Source organism: Chiloscyllium punctatum, chromosome 10, assembly GCF_047496795.1.
Source record: "Chiloscyllium punctatum isolate Juve2018m chromosome 10, sChiPun1.3, whole genome shotgun sequence".
Lineage (NCBI taxonomy): Eukaryota > Metazoa > Chordata > Chondrichthyes > Orectolobiformes > Hemiscylliidae > Chiloscyllium > Chiloscyllium punctatum.
This window is the reverse complement of record NC_092748.1, coordinates 14,216,373-14,237,123: the sequence shown is the minus strand read 5'-3', so window position 1 is coordinate 14,237,123 and position 20,751 is coordinate 14,216,373. Positions and strand designations below refer to the sequence as shown.

Here is a 20,751-nt window from a genome sequence, read left to right as displayed (position 1 = left end):
GGAACTTCAGTTGGAATCCACGCGGGGCAAGATTGAACTCAAATTCTCCTGGTATCATAGCCAACATTTATCCCTTGACTAAGACCATTGAAGGTCATACTACTTATTTGTCTATGGCTATTTGTGGGTCCTTGCTGTGGGGAAATTGGTTGCCATACAATGATTACCATTTGAGAAGTATTTTATTGGGTTGTGAAGTGTTTCAGACACCCTGCAAATGTGAGCAATATAGAAGAATACAGCGCGGAACAAGCCCTTTGGCCCTCGATGTTGCACCAATCTGTGAACTATTCTCAGCTCGTCCCCCTACACTATCCCGTCATCATCCATGAGCTTATCTAAGGATTGTTTAAATCTCCCTAATGTGGCTGAGTTGACTACATTGGCAGGTAGGGCATTGTAAAGAACCTGCCTCTAATATCTATCTTAAATCGATCACCCCTCAGTTTGTAGTTATGCCTCCTCGTACAAGCTGACATCATCATCCTAGGAAAAAGACTATCACTGTCTACCCTATCAAATCCCCTCTTAGCCGCCGCCTTTCCAATGAGAGCAGACTCAAGTCTCTTGGCCTTTCCTCATAAGACCTTCCCTCCAGACCAAGCAACATCCTGGTAAATCTCCTCTGCACCTTTTCCAATGCTTCCAACATCCTTCCTGTAATGGGGCAACCAGAACTGTACACAATGTTCCAAGTGTGGCCACACCAGCATTTTGCATTGTTTGTATAAAAAAAAAACTTGCCGAGCGAGATTGTTTGCAGTTCTTCAGCAGTACTTTATCTGACACATCAAGTTAAAAATTGTAATTTGACTAAAAACAACAACCATTTACTTTAGTGTACTGACATGTTTTAAATGTGTTTTTTTTAAAAAAAAACAGTGAGAGAGAAGAGGAAAAGCAACCACATGAACCATGTAAGTACAATCTTTTTAAACATGCTGTCTATTTGCTCCACTATTGAGGCCATCAACATTTAGTAAAGCTTTAGGGTATTATAATTTTAAAAATGGTATTCATCAATTTCAAACCTTTATGAAAATGCCCAAAATTTAACCAGTTTTGTTGTAATGCATTGGTGGATCTGTAATTATTTTTTGTATTTAACATTTTTTTTCTCTTTTATTTAAGCATTGCTGTTTAATTAACAGACTGTTTTATATTCGCTGTCTGCTGACCCAAATTATCATATCATTTGTATGATTAATTTAATCTTGCAGTGTGTGTTTCCATTGACGCTGTGATATCAGTGGAATGTATCTATCTGTATCCCCTCATCCTGAAACTTGCAAAAATGATCTGAATATGTTGGAGGTGGGTAGTTTGAAATACTTATCTCGCTCAGCACCAACCTGAGCAGCATCAGACTTACAGAAGAAATTTCAATGCTGCCTTATGTCCAATATACGCATTAGAATTTGGAAGAAACAAATTTCGGTGATTATCAGTGAAGATCGTTTTGAAAATAAATTTCTTAAATTATCTGAACTAAGCTGGTAGTGTGAGCTATTAAATCATGTAAGATATGAAATCACACTCTAGGAATATAGCATATGAATGCTTACATTTTTGCCACTGATTTTTATTTGATGCTTAACCTGTTTGTATTAACAGTAGCATAGCAGTTATGCTGGAAGCAAGGTATTTCACAGAAGCACAAATATTTGCTCACTAATTTCCCAGGTACAATTTCATGGATAACAGTCCTTTGAATTTGCGTATCGGCTAGTGTTAGGAAAGCTGAGCAGTTCACATTAGGAGCTAGGTCTGAGACAATCCAAACCGAGAGAATTCTTTCCCAAGGTCTGATCCCAGATGTGAAATACATTGTAACCATCTATTGGTTCTTCCATTCTTAAAGGCTTTCTTTTATATAGTTAAAAATCACACAACAGGTTTATTTGGAAACACTAACTTTCAGAGCACTGCTCCTTCATCAGGTGGTTGTGGAGATTCTTTTATATAGCCTGTCACAACTTCAGAATGTCCTAAACAACTGACAGAGGCATCACCAGGCAGCTGCCTGAATCAAAGATTAGACAGAGGCAGAAAAGAACACAATGCTGCTCTCAATGTATCCAATTGCAGTCTGCTAACTGCTTTCTCCTCTGTCCTGATTGATGTATCCCCCTCTTCTGTACTCCCTCCTGCCTGAGTATGAAGGAAATAGGGAAGAGGTACAAATAATATCAGCACTGGGAGAAACTGCATGTGCTCCAGTGGATGGAGAAGACACTCAAATCTCGCTCTTGTTCAGCCCTAGGAACTACAGTGGGAGAAAAGGGTTCTGCTGCCTAGCCAGGCAATTAGATAGCCAAATTATTCCCAGTCGTTCTAGACAGACTATGCAAATCCATTTATCACGTGTAAAACTGACTTCTAATTGAATCAGTTAACACTGTTTGGCATCCCTTTGGAATGTTGAACATTAAGTGGAATTGTTCCCTTTGGTGTTACCACAACTCAGGTGTGAAATGTTGCCCCCAACAACTAATATTCAAAAAAGCTTGAGGTCGCTTATCTAATTTTTGCTACTGCAGCTAATGTTTTCTGTTTCACAGCCAATGATAACATCTGCCAAGTTTTGGCCTCTTGGGTGAACAACAAAGGAAACCTGACTTTTACTTTGCACTTGAGTATTTGGCTGCAATGTTGGGAAATCAATTCACATACCACCACCATGATTGGGAATGTGCTACAATTAGATGACATGCATTCAGAAGGCTAGGCCCTGCATGACCTATGTATAGCATATGGACTGCATCAGTTCAAGAAGGTAGCTCAACACCACCACCTCCAAAGGGCAACTAGGGACAGGCAATAAACGCTCGTCAGCCAACAATGTTGTACGTGTGGCTTGAAAAGAAAAGCAAATGTGGGAAAATGACTGGTCTTCACCTACACTCCAGTGCAGTATGGGAGTGTGTGCTGTGTTGTTTGAGGCGTAATTGTTTTCCATTCCAAAGACCACATCCATAACATTGCCCATGTGCACCTCACCTCAACTTGTCTGCTGCTGAAACTCTCACTTATGCCTCTGCTGCTTGATGATTCTACTCCGGCCTCCATATTTTGCATTCTGTAAATATAAATTTGTCCAGATTTTTTTTCTGCCTGTGTCTTAACTTGCACCAAATCCTATTCACCATCATGTCTGCGCTCACTGACCTACATCAGGTCTGGTTACAAAACATCTCCATTTTTAACTTCTCGTCCTTGTTTCAAATCCCTCCATGGTCATGCCCTTTCATGTCTCTGTTGTAAGAAGTAAGTGAAAATTGAGAGGTGAGAAAGAAGAAGTAACTTAACAATTACAATCATCAAAGAAATGGTACTGTCAACATATTAGAGCTAAAGGCTGACAGTCTCATGGACTTCTCTGAAGGACTTAAAAGAAGTAGCTACTGAGATAATAGAAGCATTGGGTTCAATTTGCCACAATTCCAGAAAGTCCCATCAGATTGGAAAATGATTAATGTAACTCCTCTATTCAAAAAAAAAAGGTACCAAAAGCAGGAAACTACAGACCAGTTTTAGGGTCAGACTCATACAGCACGGAAACAGATCCTCCAGTCTAACTTGTCCGTGTTGACTAGATAGGGAGTCATTACTTGCCCAGTTGGCCTAACATTTGCCATTGGAAAAATGCTGATGCCATTGAGATTATAGTAGGACACTTAGAAAATCTCACTGTAATCAGGTAGTCTTTTTTTTAAAGGGACATTATTGTTGACTAATTTATTAAAGTTCTTTGAGGAAATAACAAACCACATGGATATTGGGGACCCTGCAGATGTGATTTCAAGTACAGTACTTGATTTCTAGAAAGCATTTGATAAGCTGCCATATCCGAGGTTAAGATATAAATTAAGAGCTCATAGTGTAGGGATTAAGGTATTAGCATGGATAGAGGGTTGGTTAGCTAACAGGAAGCACTGAGTGAGAATAACTTGGCAAGACATAACCAGTGGAGTGCCAATGTAATCAGTGCGGGGGTGTCAACCAATCTACATTGATGATTTGGATGAAAGAACCAAATGAAGGGTTCTTAATTCTGCTGATGATGCAAAGATAGGGCAAAGAGTAAGGTTGAAGAGAAAATCCAGAGTCTGCAAAGGGATTTAGACAAAAAATGGTTAAATGTGAACTTGTCCACTTTTGGCAAGAAGAATAGAGAAGTGTTATATTATTTAAATGGAAAGAGATTGCAGAACTGTGGTAGAAAGGGAACGTGCATCAGGAAAAGGTAGTTTTCAAGTGCAGCAAATGATTCTGAAGACAAATAGGAAGTTGTTGTTTATTGCAAGGTAGATAGAATATAGAAGCAGGAAAGCTTCACTATTATAGTGCAAACGCATTTGGATCATTTTGATCTCCTAATTTGAGAAAGGACTTGATTGCATTAGAAGCAGTGTCAAGAAGGTTCACTCAGCTGATTCTGGATATGAAGGTGTTGTCTTATGAGGATGTCTCCTTGGAGTTTAAAAGTGATCTTATGGAGAGAGATAAGATGCTGAAAGGATGTGAAGGATACATGCATTTCCTTTTGCGAGAGCGACTAGAACTAGAGGACGCAACTTAAAATTAAAGGGTCTCCTACATAATCTAATAATGAAAAATCTGAGGGTGTTGGTCTGTGGAATTCTATGCCCCAGCAAGCCACAGAGGCAGGTTTACTGAAACATTTTAAGGAGGAGAAAGTGAGGACTGCAGATTCTGGAGTACCAGACTTGAAAAATGTGGTGCTGGAAAAACACAGCAGGCCAGGCAGCATCTGAGGGGCAGGAGAATCGACGTTTCTGGCATAAGCCCTTCTTCAGGAATGAGGCTGGTGTGCCAAGCGGGCTGAGATAAAAGGTTGGGGGGAGGGAATTTGGAGGGGCGCTGGGAATACGATATGTGGAAAGAGGTGAGGGTGAGGGTGATAGGCTGGAGAGGGGGTGGGGGCGGAGAGGTCGGGAAGAAGATTGCAGGTCAAGAGGGCGGTGCTGAATCCAAGGGTTGGGACTGAGATAAGGTGGGGGGAGGGGAAATGAGGAAGCTGGAGGAGGGCAAGGACCTGCATGTCATTGGTGGAGTGGGAGGGGGAGCTAAAGTGGAGGTGCAGGTGAATTTGCAACGGATATAGAAGGATCTATTGGGACCTGGAAGGGAGATGAGGGAGGGCGGTGTGGGTGCAAGTTTTGCACTTCTTGCGGTTGCAGGGGAAGGTGCCGGGAGTGGAGGTTGAGTTGGTGGGGGGGTGTGAATCTGATGAGGGAGTCGCGGAGGGAGTGGTCTCCCCTGAATGCTGATAGGAGGAAATATAACCCTGGTGGTGAGGTCTGTCTGGAGGTGACGGAGGATGATACTATGTATCCGGAGGTTGGTGGGGTGGTAGGTGAGGACTAGTGGGGTTCTGTCCTGGTGGCGATTGGAGGGGCAGGGCTCAAGGGTGGAGGTGCGGGAAGTCGGGTCCTTCTATATCCGTCGCAAATTCATCTGCACCTCCACACGCAGCATTTACTGTATCTGCTGCACCCAATGTGGTCTCCTCTACATTGGGGAGACAGGCTGCCTACTTGCGCAATGTTTCAGGGAACATCTCTGGGACACCTGTACCAACCAACCCAACCGCCCCATGGCTGAACACTTTAGCTCCCCCTCCCACTCTGCCAATGACATGCAGGTCCTTGGCCTCCTCCATTGCCAGACCCTGACCACACGACGCCTGGAGGAAGAGCGCCTCATCTTCTGCCTAGGAACCCTCCAACCACATGGGATGAATGTAGATTTCTCCAGCTCCCTCATTCCCCTCCCCCCACCTTATCTCAGTCCCAACCCTTGGATTCAGCACCGCCCTCTTGACCTGCAATCTTCTTCCTGACCGCCCCCACCCCCTCTCTGGCCTATCACCCTCACCCTCCCCTCCTTCCACCTATCGTATTCCCAGCACCCCTCCCCCCTACCTTTTTATCTCAGCCTGCTTGGCACACCAGCCTCATTCCTGAAGAAGGGCTTATCCCGAAATGTCGATTTTTCTGCTCCTCGGATGCTGCCTGGCCTGCTGTGTTTTTCCAGCCCCACATTTTTCAACTCTGAAACATTTTAAGGCTGAGTTGGACAAATTCTTGATTAACAATGGAGTCAAGGGTTATGGAGAGCAGCAGAAAAGTAGAGTTGAGATTGGCCTAAATTTATCAAGTAACGGAGAAAACATGAAGGGCCAAATGGCCTGTTCACACTCCGGATTTTATATGCAAGTTTTTGCTTTTCTATCAGTTGCTTGCAAAAATTCCATAACACCATTTCAAAGAGGAGGATGGGCGTGCTGTCAGGTATCATGTTAATATTCATCCAACATCACTTAATAGAGGTTCACTGGTCCTATTTATGTAGCTGTTTGTGAAACCTTACTTAAACGTGAAACTAACTACTATATTTCCAACCTTGCAATTGTAACTTTTCCTTTGGATGAAAAGTGCTTTGGGATATTCAGAAGTTGTGAAAGACACTGAATAAATGCAAATCATGACTTCAGAGCAAACTATATCTTTTGATCTCCTGTTTCCTTTTGAGAGTTTTTGACAACATTGCCAAAAAACTGACTAAAAAAGAAAGATCAATCAAGGTAATTATTATGAACTGCTTCACAAAGATGCCTATTACAAAGCGCACTTACTGAAGATAGCATTGGGCTCAGTTATGATAAATCCGTGTTTGAGCATTCAAATCATTCTTGACTTGAACCTTCTCAACTCTGTAACCTTCTCCAACTTGATAATCCTACACATTGCTCTGCATTCCTCCAATTCTGACCTTTATTCCTACTCTCCCTGACCCCACCATTGGTACCTATGTTTTCAGCTATCATGGCCCCTAATTTTAGAATTTCAGCCGAAGCCTCTTCCTCTTTTTGTTAGCTCCTTTAACAGCCTCCTTAAAACCTGCCTCTTTGCTTAAATCTTTGCTCAACTTTCCTTATATTCCTTATGTAACCGAACCTCTAGATTTATCTTTTGTCTGGTGGTCCTCCAGTGATATGTCTTTGGATGTTCTACAATGTTAAAGTGATGTAGAAATGCAAGTCATTGTTTTAATATGCTAGGTTGATACATAAAGGACACCCACTTGCAGGAAAAAGCAGAGGATAGTTGGCAGAGTTGGAACAGTATTCCAGCAAGACTCAACAATATTGAGAGGAAGTCAGCAAATTTGGACAATGTCCTTAGCTGACCACTGAAATGTCAAAACAGCCTTAAGAGGGAAGAGTTATGGGGAGAAGGTGCGGACTGAAGATGAAGTAGGAGATCAGCTGTGATCTTATTGAATGACAGAGTGTGTTTGAGAGACCATATGACCCACTCCTGTGGATATTACTGGTGTTCTTACATTGCAGACGTCAATAATGGAGGACCATACACTCTGCATTCAGTATTGATTTGTAGCTGAAATATCAGTTTGGGAGTTAAATTGTTTTCGCATTGACTGCTGCTGCCTATATATGATTCAGTTTGCAGAGTGGATTTAGATGCTGTGTATTTAATGTTAAAGCACTACACGAGAAGGCTGATGAAAGATTTGCCATAGGTCAGGAGATACATGCTCCTGGAGGTTGCTTCATGCGAAATACTTCATCCAACTACTTGTCTAATCGTACAGATTTCTTTTCTATATTTGATCTGTTTGAGTAATAAATGAAAGTGTTTAAGGAAATTAGAAAAGTACGCCATGGTGGCTCAGTGGTTAGCACTGCTGTCTCACAGCACCAGAGACCCGGGTTCGATTCCACCTCTGAACTGTGCAAACTCCACATAGGCATTCTCCCCATGGCTGCATGGGTTTCGTCCCACAGTCCAAAGAGGTGCCAGTTAGGTGGATTGGCTGTGGGAAATGCAGGGTTACAGGGGTGGGGGTAGGATGGGTCTGAGTGGGATGTTCTTTGAAGAGTCAGTGTGGACTGGATGGGTCGAATGATCTGCTTCCACACTCTCTGGATTCTATGATGTCACTTTTTTAAAATGTCCCTACGATTTTTCACCTGGGTTACGCAAAGCAATGTCGATGAGGTTGATCTTTAATTCTTGGCGACACTGGGATAAACAAAAACATGGCAACGCTATTAGTGAAATGGGGATAGTGTTTAGACAATCATGATGGGTCCCACTGAATTCTTCTTAATCATCCTCTCCTGATACAGTAGCATTCATAGAAAGTTGAAGACCGTTTGTATACCATCACTCTTTGGAAAGTTCTACGGAATGAGCCTTGGTAATTAAAAAGGATTTTCAAGGCATTTTAAAATTATAGATAAATATCAAACAAGGACTATGTTGCAAGTGAGAGAGAATAATGGTTAACTACAAAATTTAATCGAATTTAAAGTGGATGGCAATACTCCAGTCAATAGGTTGAAGTCAATCTCCATCTCTCAACTATCAGACACTTCTTTGCTACTACTACAGTCTGGATACTAAGAGTGAAGCTGCCTTTTAAAACTGCTGTGAATATCTGATGGTTTCTCTTCAAGAATATGTGTAAACCCTGCCCAACTCATCCAGGCTGACCAGATGTGCCATTTACCTGCATTTGACCCATACCCCTCTTAAACCCTTTCTATGCAGATGCCTTTCAAATGTTAGAATTTTACCCGCTTCCACCATTTCCTCTCGCAGTTCATTCCATACGCGCACCACCCTTGTGTCCTTTTAGATCTTTCCCCTCTTACCTTAAACCTATCCAGTCTAGTTTTAGACTCCCCTTTCTTGGGAAAAGGCTATGGCTTCATGTTTGAGTGAGGTTATCAAAACATTTGGGGAATAGTAAAACCAAAAGGCTTCCCCCACCCCGATTCACCAAAAGCATAGTTTCATAAAAGGAAAAGCTGTTCAAGTAGATATCATGGTTTCCAACGTATTGTTTCATGGTCAACAGCAGCTAAACTTGCAGTTATAAAGCATTTTTAACAGAGCAGCACATCCAAAACTGCTCGATATTGTTAAACAGAACCTGACTCCAAGTCATGGAAAGAAACCAAAAGCTTGGTGAAAGGAGTAGCTTTTAGGGAGTTCTTCAAGTGTCATAGTCAGTATTCCTCCTTCAACCAACAATTGGGCAAATAATAGGCTGTTGGTATTTGCGAGGAGTTGTTTACACAATAGCTGGTGCACGTACCTGTATAATAACTCAATGTATGAGCCGGTTTAAGAAATGTTAATGTGATTTGAGCTACAAAACAGAGTTATTTATATTAGTGTAAATTCTTAATGTTTTGGGCTTTTTCACTACATGAGATTGATGCATATTTTGTGTAGGTTATCAGTGTCCTATGCTGCTGTGCTACACATCTTTTTCCACCAAACTGATTTGATTTCTTTTTTTATATATACAGGTATCTCCTGGTCAACTTACTAAAAAATACAGCTCATGTTCAACAATATTTATTGATGACAGTACTGTAAGCCAACCTAATCTGAAAAGCACAATTAAATGGTAGGTGATTAACAAGTGATATTGCCCTTCTGTCAGTTTAGATATAAAGTAGATGAAATTGGTTGAGTTTCTTTATCTAATTGTGGGGCACCATAAGTTCAAGTATGTTTACTTGCATTATCTTAAACTGTTGTGAGTTATCTGAATGAATTATCCTAGATGTCTGCCCTTCTGCATAATGTGTTGTGAACTCTAGCCCGAGTCTAGGATATACACACATCATTTGGGCTGACCAGCTAGGAGATGCCATTTTTCAGATTAAGATTTGGCCATTCTGGCTGAGTGTGGAAGATCCCTTGGTACTGCTTAAAGTAAGGTTTTCTCTTGCTTGTAGCCAACATTTATTCCATTGCCAGCACCAACAGGGACAGATTAATTTATCTTTAATCTCCTTCACTTTTTATGGGATTTTGCCATGTACAAATTGGCTGATGCATTTGGCTACATAGCAATAGTGACTGCACTTTTTAAAAGTAATTTTGTTAGTCTTGAAGTGCTTTGAGGTGTCTGGAGAATGTGATGGGCACTATGCCAGTCCTCTCTTTCCAGTCCGTTGGCAAGTTACATTACATCTTCAACCGTGATTCATTTATATTTTAAATGCAGATGTTAGTAGATCAGTAAAAGTTCCACAAGGAAGTTTCGTTTGACATTAAGTGAGGGTGTGGAGATGGTAGGGAAATGCTGTTTCGTTTTTGAAGGGCAGTTAGTGGCAAGAAATGGTAGAAGATTGCATTTGTCAGCCAGGCCATAGTGAAAACTTGTATTTAAATTTGCACATGTTTAACAGCTTTAAGTTTTAATAATTTTTGTTTTCCCCTTCCAACAGCGTTACACTTGCAATATATTATCACACAAAGAACAGGTAATCTTGATTTTCTCATTGTTCCTTTAAGCGCTACTAATTATCTAGTGCCGTCCTTTAGAAGCTAGTTTGTGTGATTTCACCAGAAGCGGGGTGGGGTTTTTCTACAAAGTGCACATCATGTTGGTACTCTGTCAATTATCCATTGTCAACTTGCGGGAACTTAATTTTTAAAAGCTAATGCAATGCATTGCTTTGGGTTCTGTGGTCTCCTGTGAGGTTTTCTGCTCCACTCATTTCTGATACCTGCCCTAAACTATTGTCTGTAATAATTTTTAATGGAGTAAAACTAAAAGGAGGGGAAAGGTTGTTGTCTTCGTCAACTTGCTTTCATATTGGCGTTTCACTATAATGAAATCTTGGATAAATGTTAAAGCAGTGTAAAATGGCCTATAGAAGAGGTCCGTATTGGAAGAATTTGGTGCTCCTGAAGAGATGTGTTGCTAGAGGTGATTGTAGGGTTAGGGGAGGAGTAAAGCCATGGAGGAATTTTCATATGAGGGTGGAAGTATTACATTGAGGGCTTTCTGCTCTTGAAGCAAATTTTAGGTCAGCAAATAGTGGGCATTAGGGTGATAGATGAATGAAACAAGTTTATGATGCGGACGGCAATTTTGAATGACCTAAAATTTATACAAGATGGGAAACTGGCCAGGAGAGTATTAGAGTAGTCAAATCAAGATGTGGCACAATTACGACGTCCTTGTCATTGTTACGTACCCTTGCCATCCCAGCCAAAACAATGTAAATCTTGAGGGAAAGCAAACAAAATTCAGGCCAACTGTGCCAGTGTGAAGTCTGGCCATTTTCTGTGTGACCTCCTCAAATGATTTGGGCCACTTGATCTTCTGGACCACTTTCAGTCAACGTTGAGATTGTAGGTGGCAGTCTTCCAGAAGTTACACCATTTCTCAGTTGAAGAGATAAAGTGACCATGAACTTACTGCATGAGTTCCAGAAATCCATTCATCTCTGGGAAAAGAGCTTTTTCTGACCTAATTGTGCATTTAGCTAACTTGAATGATACCTCAACTATATTTGGTTGAACCAATGCAATCTTGACTTTTTTTTATTATCGTATAAACCAGAAGAAACAAAATTCGCATGAAAACTGAGAATTTGTGGCATTTGAGAGTTTTCTGGATGAATATCTCAAGGCCTGAATTAGCATTGCCCAATAGGTAATGGTCTTGTAAAGGCTCTGGGTGGATCAATTGTTATGATGTAATTTTAATCCTGTTTGAGCATGTTTTACTTAAATCGAAGCCAGGGTTCAATCTGACCAAAGAAAACTGCATAAGTATGAGGGTCAGTTTCAACTGAGAAATTAGTTTAAAACACTTGATAAAAAAGCAATGGCATATTTTTAAAATATTAATGAATAACAAATAGTTTATTCCCTTGAAGAATAAAAACCCCATTGGAAAAGTAATTTATTTGTTATTATTAAAATAATTTAAAGATGGGAAATAAGGCAGGGCAGGTGACTGAGGTGTCAGTGGGGGAAGCACTTTGGGGCCAGCGACCATAATTCTATTTGTTTTAAAATAGTGATGGAAAAGGATAGACCAGATTTAAAAGTTGAAGTCCTAAATTGGAGAAAGGCCAATTTTGACAGTATTAGGCAAGAACTTTCGAAAGCTGATTGGAGGCAGATGTTCACAGGTAAAGGGATGGCTGGAAAATGGGAAGCCTTCAGAAATGAGATAACAAGAATCCAGAGAAAGTATATTCCTGTCAGGGTGAAAGGGAAGGCTGGATGACTAAAGAAATTTGAGGGTTTGGTAAAGAAAAAGAAGGAAGCATATGTCATGTAAAGACAGGATAGATTGAGTGAATCCTTAGAAGAGTATAAAGAAAGTAGGAGTATACTTAAGAGGGAAATCAGGAGGGCAAAACAGGGACATGAGATAGCGTTGGCAAATAGAATTAAGGAGAATCCAAAGGGGTTTTACAAATACATTAAGAACAAAAGGGTAACTAGGGAAAGAATAGGGCCCCTCAAAGATCAGCAAGGCGGCCTTTGTGTGGAGCCACAGAAAATGGGGGAGGTAGTAAATGAATATTTTGCATCAGTATTTACTGTGGAAAAAAATATGGAAGATATAGACTGTAGGGAAATAGATGGTGACATCTTGCAAAATGTCCAGATTACGGAGGAAGTGCTGGATGTCCTGAAACGGTTAAAAGTGGATAAATCCCCAGGACCTGATCAGGTGTACCCGAGAACTCTGTGGGAAGCTAGCGAAGTGATTGCTGGGCCTCTTGCTGAGATATTTGTATCATCGATAGTCACAGGTGAGGTGCTGGAAAACTGGAGGTTGGCAAACATGGTGCCACTGTTTAAGAAGGGCGGTAAGGACAAGCCAGGGAACGAGAGACCGGTGAGCCTGACCTCCGGTGGTGGGCAAGTTTTTGGAGAGAATCCTGAGGGACAGGGTGTACGTGTATTTGGAAAGGCAAGGACTGATTCGGGATAGTCAACATGGCTTTGTGCGTGGGAAATCATGTCTCACAAACTTTGATTGCGTTTTTTGAAGAAGTAACAAAGAGGATTGATGAGGGCAGAGCGGTTGATGTGATCTGTATAGACTTCAGTAAAGCGTTCGACAAGGTTCCCCATGGGAGACTGATTAGCAAGGTTAGATCTCATGGAATAAAGGGAGAACTAACCATTTTGATACAGAATTGGCTCAAAGGTAGAAGACAGAGGGTGGTAGTGGAGGGTTGTTTTTCAGACTGGATGCCTGTGACCCTGGAGTGCCACAATGATCGATGCTGGGTCCTCTACTTTTTGTCATTTATATAAATGATTTGGATGCGAGCATAAGAGGTATAGTTAGTAAGTTTGCAGGTGACACCAAAATTGGACGTGTAGTGGACAGCGAAGAGGGTGACCTCAGATTACAACAGGACCTGGACCAGATGGGCCAATAGGCTGAGGAGTGGCAGATGGAGTTTAATTTAGATAAATGTGAGGTGCTGCATTTTGGAAAGGCAAATCAGAGCAGGACTTATACACTTAATGGTAAGGTCTTAGGGAGTGTTGCTGAACAAAGAGACCTTGGAGTGCAGGTTCATAGCTCCTTGAAAGTGGAGTCACAGGTAGATAGGATAGTGAAGAAGACGTTTGGTATGCTTTCCTTTATTGGTCAGGGTATTGAGTACAGGAGTTGGGAGGTCATGTTGTGACTGTACAGGACATTGGTTAGGCCACTGTTGGAATATTGTGTGCAATTCTGTTCTCCTTCCTATTGGAAAGATGTTGTGAAACTTGAAAGGTTTCAGAAAAGATTTACAAGGATGTTGCCAGGGTTGGAGGATCTGAGCTACAGGGACAAGCTGAACAGGCTGGGGCTGCTTTCCCTGAAGTGTCGGAGGCTGAGGGGTTACCTTATAGAGGTTTATAAAATCATGAGGGGCATGGATAGGGTAAATAGACAAAGTCATTTCTCTGGGATCGGGGAGTCCAGACCTAGAGGGCATAGGTTTAGGGTGAGGGGAGAAAGATGTCAACCCCTTGGGTCTCTTTTATATGTATGGAATGAGCTGCCAGAGGATGTGGTGGAGGCTGGTACAATTGCAACATTTAAAGGGCATTTGGATGGGCATATGAATAGGAAGGGTTTGGAGGGATATGGGCCAGGTGCTGGCAGGTGGAACTAGATTGGGTTGGGGTATCTGGTCGGCATGGACGGGTTAGACCGAAGGGTCTGTTTGCATGCTGTACATCTCTATGACTCTGTCATTAAATTTAACAAAAAGTTTATAATGCTGCCAGTAAGAGTCCGTTGCCTGAAGATTAGGAGAACTTCTGAATTCAGAAAAGGAATGCCAAGAAATTGGTAGAGAAGTAGTAAGTGAGTAGATTAGCATAACAAATCAGATCGCTGTGTCAAAAGTAAGAGGTTGGCAAAAGTACATGTGGTTGCCCTTGAAATGGCAAGTTATAATGTGAAAACACTTTGTATTTGTTCTATGGCAGAAAATACCAAAAACCAGTGCATTCAATTGAAAACATGTTGCAAGACCCTGTGCAGATTGTGCGCACGAATTATGTAGGGATTGTGTGGCAAGTTTCAACTTCTGATAGATAATTTCACTGTTGCCGGAACTCTCCGCCAATGTCTCTGACTCTGAATCTGGATTAAATATATTGGCATTGAGAAATGTGTTTTGCTTACTGGGACACTGACATTAGTACCGGGAAAAGTAAGATTTGTAATGTTGGTATGATCTTCACCTGAATCATGCTGAGGCAATTGGTCTGGCAAGCTGTATAGCTAGAGCAATAGATAAAGACCCTAAGCTATATAATGGAGGAGAGAAATAAAATTTTATTAAGTTCTGTAAATTAAATAGGGAAAATCTGATGGAGCTAGCCTACGAACCTCTCGCAGGCCTAGCCAGACTGAATGCAGGAAAGATGTTACCCCCGGTTGGAGGGTCTAGAAAGAAGGTCACAATCTCATGTACAGAGACAGTTTAGGGCTGAGATAAGGCAGCATTTCTTCACTCAGGGTGGTCAACCTACGGAACGTGCTACCAAGGAAGATAGTGGAGGCAGGTCATTGCGTACGTTCAAGAAAAAGATTGATTCTTTTTTAGATGTTAAAGGCATCAAAGGATAAGGTAGGTAAACAGGGATATGGTGTTCAGATAGAGGAGTGGTAATGACAATATTAAATGCTGGAGCAGATTCAAAGGACCTACACTTTGCCCTGGTTTCTCTGTTTCTACATCAAATAACGCAAGGAGACAAGAAAACAAAGAAGAGCTTTGGTGATCAGGATATTATTTGAACAGCTAGAATACACAAATCGAAGAGTACAACTGTAGAAAGGGCTATAGATTGCAAAAATAATAAAGTGGCATAGCTAAGCCTTTGTGTTTTTGAATGCATATAAGTTCATTTAAAAAGGTGATTTTATATCTAAATAAAAATAAATATGTATGACCCAATAACCATTTTAGAGACAGGGCTACAAGAAGACCAAGACTGGGATAAAATAAAGAACTGCAGATGCTAGAGATCTGAAACAAAAATCAAAGTTGCTCAAAAATCTGGCAGCAGACTCGAAGCACTAACTCTGCTTTCTTCCCCTGGACGCTGCCAGATCTGCTGAGTTTCTTCAGCAGTTTCTCTATCTATGACAAAGATTGAGTCCTGAATACTCAAGACACTTAGGAAAGACAGGAAGCTAGGTAAAAGTGGAAGGACAATTCTGTTAATCAAAGCTGATATCAGCCACACTATAAAGAGCAGACCTTCGTATGGAGATCAGAAAGTAGAATCGGTTTGAGTAGGAATTAGAAATAGCAAAGGTAAGAAGTCACTTATAAGAGTAGTCTATAGACACTGAACATTAATCACACTACAGGACAGGGTAACCAAGAAAAAAAAGGGATTTATTAGAAAACTAGTGATGATCATAGGTGATTTTAGTCAATATATTGGATGAATCAGATTTGCAATGGTAACCTAGATGATGAGTTCAGGGAGTGTAATTGGGTCAGTTTCCTCGAGCAGTGTGTTTTTGGCCAACCAGTGACTGTTATCCTAGTCCTAGTAATATGTAGTGAAATACAGTTGATTAATGACCTCTCAGTTAGGACAGTGATTGTATTATAATTAAAGTTTGCTTTCTGTTTGAGGAAGAAGGCAGTGGATCTAAGACTTGGTGTTTTAAATGAAAACAAGGACGATTGAAGGTGTGAAATCAGGGCTGGCCAGAGCCAACTGGGAAGCTATGTTCAACATATAATGGTGGGCGGCACGGTGGCACAGTGGTTAGCACTGCTGCCTCACAGCGCCAGAAACCCGGGTTCAATTCCCGTTTCAGGCGACTGACTGTGTGGAGTTTGCACGTTCTCCCCGTGTCTGCGTGGGTTTCCTCTGGGTGCTCCGGTTTCCTCCCACAGTCCAAAGATGTGCAGGTCAGGTGAATTGGCGATACTAAATTGCCCGTAGTGTTAGGTAAAAAGGGGTACATGTAGGGGTATGGGTGGGTTGCGCTTCGGCGGGGCGGTGTGGACTTGTTGGGCCGAAGGGCCTGTTTCCACACTGTAAGTAATCTAATCTAATCTATATATTTCATTGAATAAGAAAGATTCTAAGGAAAGGATTCCCCATCTAACTGAAGGCATTAAAGATAATATCTAACTGAAATTAAAGCATATAAATTTGCAAAGATGAGTTGTCAGAGGATTGGATGCAATAGAAGGGCAAAGAGTGACTAAACCTAATAGGATTAATAAGGAGGGAGGAATTGGAATACTTGTGAAAGTTAGCAAGAAATATAAAAAAACTGGAAGTTCCTGAAGGTGTTTAGAAAGGAAAAGAGTAAGTATTGGCTCTCTGAGCAAGTATGGGTATTAGTAGTGGAAAATAGGGCAAGGGCAGATGAATTGACCAGTTATTTTGTGCCTGCCTTCACCATGGAGGATATAAATAACGTGTCAGAAATTATCATCAATCAGATTGAGAAATGGAGCAAGGAACTTAAAGCCATTACAAATACCAGGGCAAGGATGCTACAGAAATTGTTCAAACTAAAATAGAAGCCTGATGGACTTCACCCTAGAGTGAAGTAAATTTCTGAGATAGTAAATTTTACAAAATTTGAGATTTTGGCAAGGTTCCATAAGATTTTTTTAAAAAAGCAAATGTGATTCCTTTATTCAAGGAAGGGGAGGGACAGAAACTAGGAAACTATGGGCCAGTTAGCCTAACATCTATCATAGGGTGTCAAATGCTGCTATCTATTGTTAAGGAAGTTTTACCAGGGCAGTTGGTAAATTTCTGTACAATCAGGCAGAGTCAGCAGAGTTTTGTGGAAGGAAAATTGTTTGACTAATTTATTAGGTTCCTTTTGAGAAAGTAAACATGTAGATAAAGGGGAACCAGTTGATGTATTGTATTTGGATTTCTAGAAGGCATTTGACTAGATGCCATATCAAAGGTTAGCATACAAAGTATAGGAGATGATACCAGCATGGACAGAATATTGGTTGGCTCAAAGGCATTTCAATTTATCAGGCAATAAAAAAGCTGATCACATGGAGAAATGAAAAGAATTCTCTGCAGCAACTGAAGAGTCACAAGACCTAGTGGTAACCTCGCATGCAATAGAGCTGGTTGAATATGGGAGACTGTATAGTTTATGTAATAAACATTAAGTGTAATAAGAACCTTCATGATTCACAGGAAAAAGGAAGGAACACTCTGCAAAGCATTAGCCAGATCACATTATCGAGTAATTTCCTACACTGCATTTACCTCATTAGCTATAAAGTATTTTGGGAGACCCTTAGGTGGTTAAAAATTATTTATGGCAATTTGTTCTCAATATAAGAAATGGCAAAGGATGCCAAAGCTGCTATTATTGCGCAGAATGATTATAGAGAGGAACAAATTCTTAAAAAGGATGAAGTTGATGAAGTCAGTGTAGATAGACTGTGCACTTGGGGGGTATTAAAGAGTTTTTAAAAGACTAAAAAAACATGAAACAAGCAAAAGGTTGATCCAAAGAAATTCCAGAGGGTGGCAGCAAAGTAAGCAGAATTTAGCTTGCAAGTGACAAAGGTGATGAAAGGAGTAAATGTTAACTTGTGCTCTTTCTGCAGAGATTCAGACAGATCAATAGATATTTTTGATGAGAAAATGCACCCGCTGACTGTAAGTGCTTTTCTTTTTATTCAAATCTCACCACATTAATCAGTCTCAAAAGCCATCAATAGTGCTTGTGTTTATTATGTAGACGTGGTGGGTCTAAATGTGCTTGTGATCATCCTTAAGCTTGTATTGTTTATTGGAATTTACAGAACTTGAGTAGTTTAACCTAGTAGGTCTGTACTTTTCTGAAATATACTAAATATTATCCTCCATTGGCCCTTTTGAACCTCCGTTCCAGTTGTTGCCATTATATGAGCTATCAAATTGCTCTTCCCGTGTAGTTGTTCTTCACCTCTTTCCCTTTATCCTCTGACTTTCATTCTGCAAAATTTAGTCAGATTGCATGTAGTTCAGCATGCTAGAATGAATGTAGCAGCCAAGCCCTCTTGTCAGAGTAGCTGGATAGGGATCAGGAATAAGAGCTCTAATTTATTGGCATGCCAACCAGTTTACTTACTCCGGTTCTTCAAGGAGATAAGATTTCAATTTATTTTCAAGTTTCTGTTCGCCCACCTGTATTTGCTGGCAGGGTACAGTGCTACACAGTCTGCCCTGTACAGCACGCATGATTGCTACACAGCGCATTGTCCATGACATGTTGTTTCAGCAGTATACTTCCGTTAAGTTATGAAATAATCTGTTTTTTTATTTAAAAAAGCAACAATGGTAATAGATAGCATGAGTCATCATGTGCTGTGCATGAGTACAGATGCGAAGCTGTTCCATTTGTTGATGTATTGTCCATTCATTCCGCTGGGAAGTCTGTTGTGCAGGGAGGTTAGAGCTGGTGGGCTGGCTGTGGCATTCCGTACAGCCAGTTACTTGGTTTGTACTTGCTACATAAAGTGCCTGAGGTTGCTAGCACTGCTGGAATCTTCATTCCAACAGCTCCCTGCGTACTGTGCCCAAATACTGTGGATGACTAGGGAGAGTCATTTAGTTTCCTTTGTTCTGCACCCTCTAAGTAGTTGGATTGCAGGTCATGAACATAATATTCTCCTGAGGTCCTTCAAGTTGTTCAGTCATTGAAAGGTTAGCTGTGATCAGAGAAAACAGGAGGAGGGTAGGCCATTAAACCCTTCGAGCCTGTTCTATCTTTGATTATGGCTAATCTTCCAACTCAATCGCCAGTTTATGCCTTTTCCCCTGTATCCTTTGATCCCTTTAGCCCCACGTGCAATGTCCAATTTCTTCTTGAAATCATGCAGTTTTGACCTCGATTAGTTCCCGTGAGAGCAAAATCACAGGCTCATCACTCCCTGGATGAAGAAATGTCTCCTCATTCTGGTCCATCCTGCATCCACACACTGCAATCCCTGGTTCCGGAACCTCTGCCATCTGGAACTTACCTCCTATGGTCACCCTGTCTGAGTTCCATAGGTCTCCATGAGATTCCCTACCTCCGGGATCCCTTGGTTCCCTGAACTCCAACAAAAATAATCCTCCCCTCTCTCCACACGTCAGTCCCACCATTCCCAGGAATCAACCCAACAACCCTTTGCCACACTCCCTGAACCCTGTTCCTCCACACGCAAGGAGACCAAAATTTCACACAGCACTGCAAGTGTGGTCTCATCAAGGCCTTGTACATTTGCAGCAAGACATCACTGTTTCTGCACTCCATTCCTCTGCTATAAAGGCCAGCACACCACCTGCTTTCCTGACTACCTGCTGCACCCGCATGCCCACCCCAAGTGACTGGTGCACGAGGCCACTCTGGTCTCGCTGCATGTTCCACACTCTCGTGTATAGCTATTCCGACAACAATCTTTGGGTTAAAGGGATCAAAGGGTATGTGGAGAAAGTGGGCACTGGTACTGAGTTGGATGATCGAGTGTAATCCTGTTTAATGCCGTTGAACTCATCTGTAAAGGAAGTCCAATTATTGTTTTTGTTTTGTCTTATCAATATACTATTTGAGATTTTGTATCTTGCTGCAGAGAGAAGAGGTGCCAGTAGATTATTATAAACGTGACCCAGAGCATAAACACATATATCGGTTTGTACGGACTCTCTTCGGTGCTGCCCAATTGACTGCAGAATGTGCAATAGTAACATTGGTAAGGAACTTGCCCGAGAGCATATGTCTATGGTACCATGCATTTCTAATACTTTGCACCAACTGCAACATTCCAGCAATGATTAATTACGTACATTATCTGAACAAAATATTTGTGCGTTATTCACATTTAGTGTCTCCAAAGCAAGATTTTGGAAGTTTTTCTGTTTATCTCCAAGTCGGTGAAGTTGTAAAAGAATAGAGATCCATAGCAGAACTGCTATTGTTTCTAGGGTCTGTTCAATATTTCCTGAAATAAGTCGTCATTCAGCAAAAGACATGAGTTACGAAGTGATGGTCTGTTTTTAGTGCAAATGATTTTTCTTTTGAAAATCATTGTTCGTGTTGTTCCCTTCTCCAAACAATATAAATCTGAAAGTAATTTTTTGCTCTTTCCTTGCTTGCAGGCCTGTCCTACTGTTTCTCTGTATCAAGCTGTAGCCAGCATTAGCAGCTACAGCTGCAACTCCCTGCACAATGACTCTTGTCACTAGTCTTGAGCTAGATTACTCCTGATTACTTCCCCACACCCACAAGTTGAAAAAAGTTCCCTGTCCTGATGCAGAATATTCCTAGGGCCTAGTGTAGACTATTTGCTGCATATGGGGTGTTCAACAGAATTTCCTCCATTTCAAAGTTAAAGTTCAGTCACTGATGATTTCATCAATGTTTCTGCAAGTT

The 20,751-nt window shown here is 41.2% G+C and overlaps 1 protein-coding gene across 2 annotated transcripts in view; it reads left to right on the top strand.

Annotated features, from left to right (window-relative positions):
* Positions 1-20,751, top strand: part of ccnyl1 (cyclin Y-like 1) — a 62,681-nt gene that overhangs the window by 26,619 nt on the left and 15,311 nt on the right. For both annotated transcript variants that reach the window (XM_072578574.1, XM_072578575.1), the window contains exons 3-7: positions 883-917; positions 9,371-9,471; positions 10,301-10,336; positions 17,963-18,014; positions 19,952-20,071. In XM_072578574.1, coding sequence (XP_072434675.1) covers positions 883-917; positions 9,371-9,471; positions 10,301-10,336; positions 17,963-18,014; positions 19,952-20,071 — 344 coding nt within the window. The remainder of the gene's footprint in view (positions 1-882; positions 918-9,370; positions 9,472-10,300; positions 10,337-17,962; positions 18,015-19,951; positions 20,072-20,751) is intronic.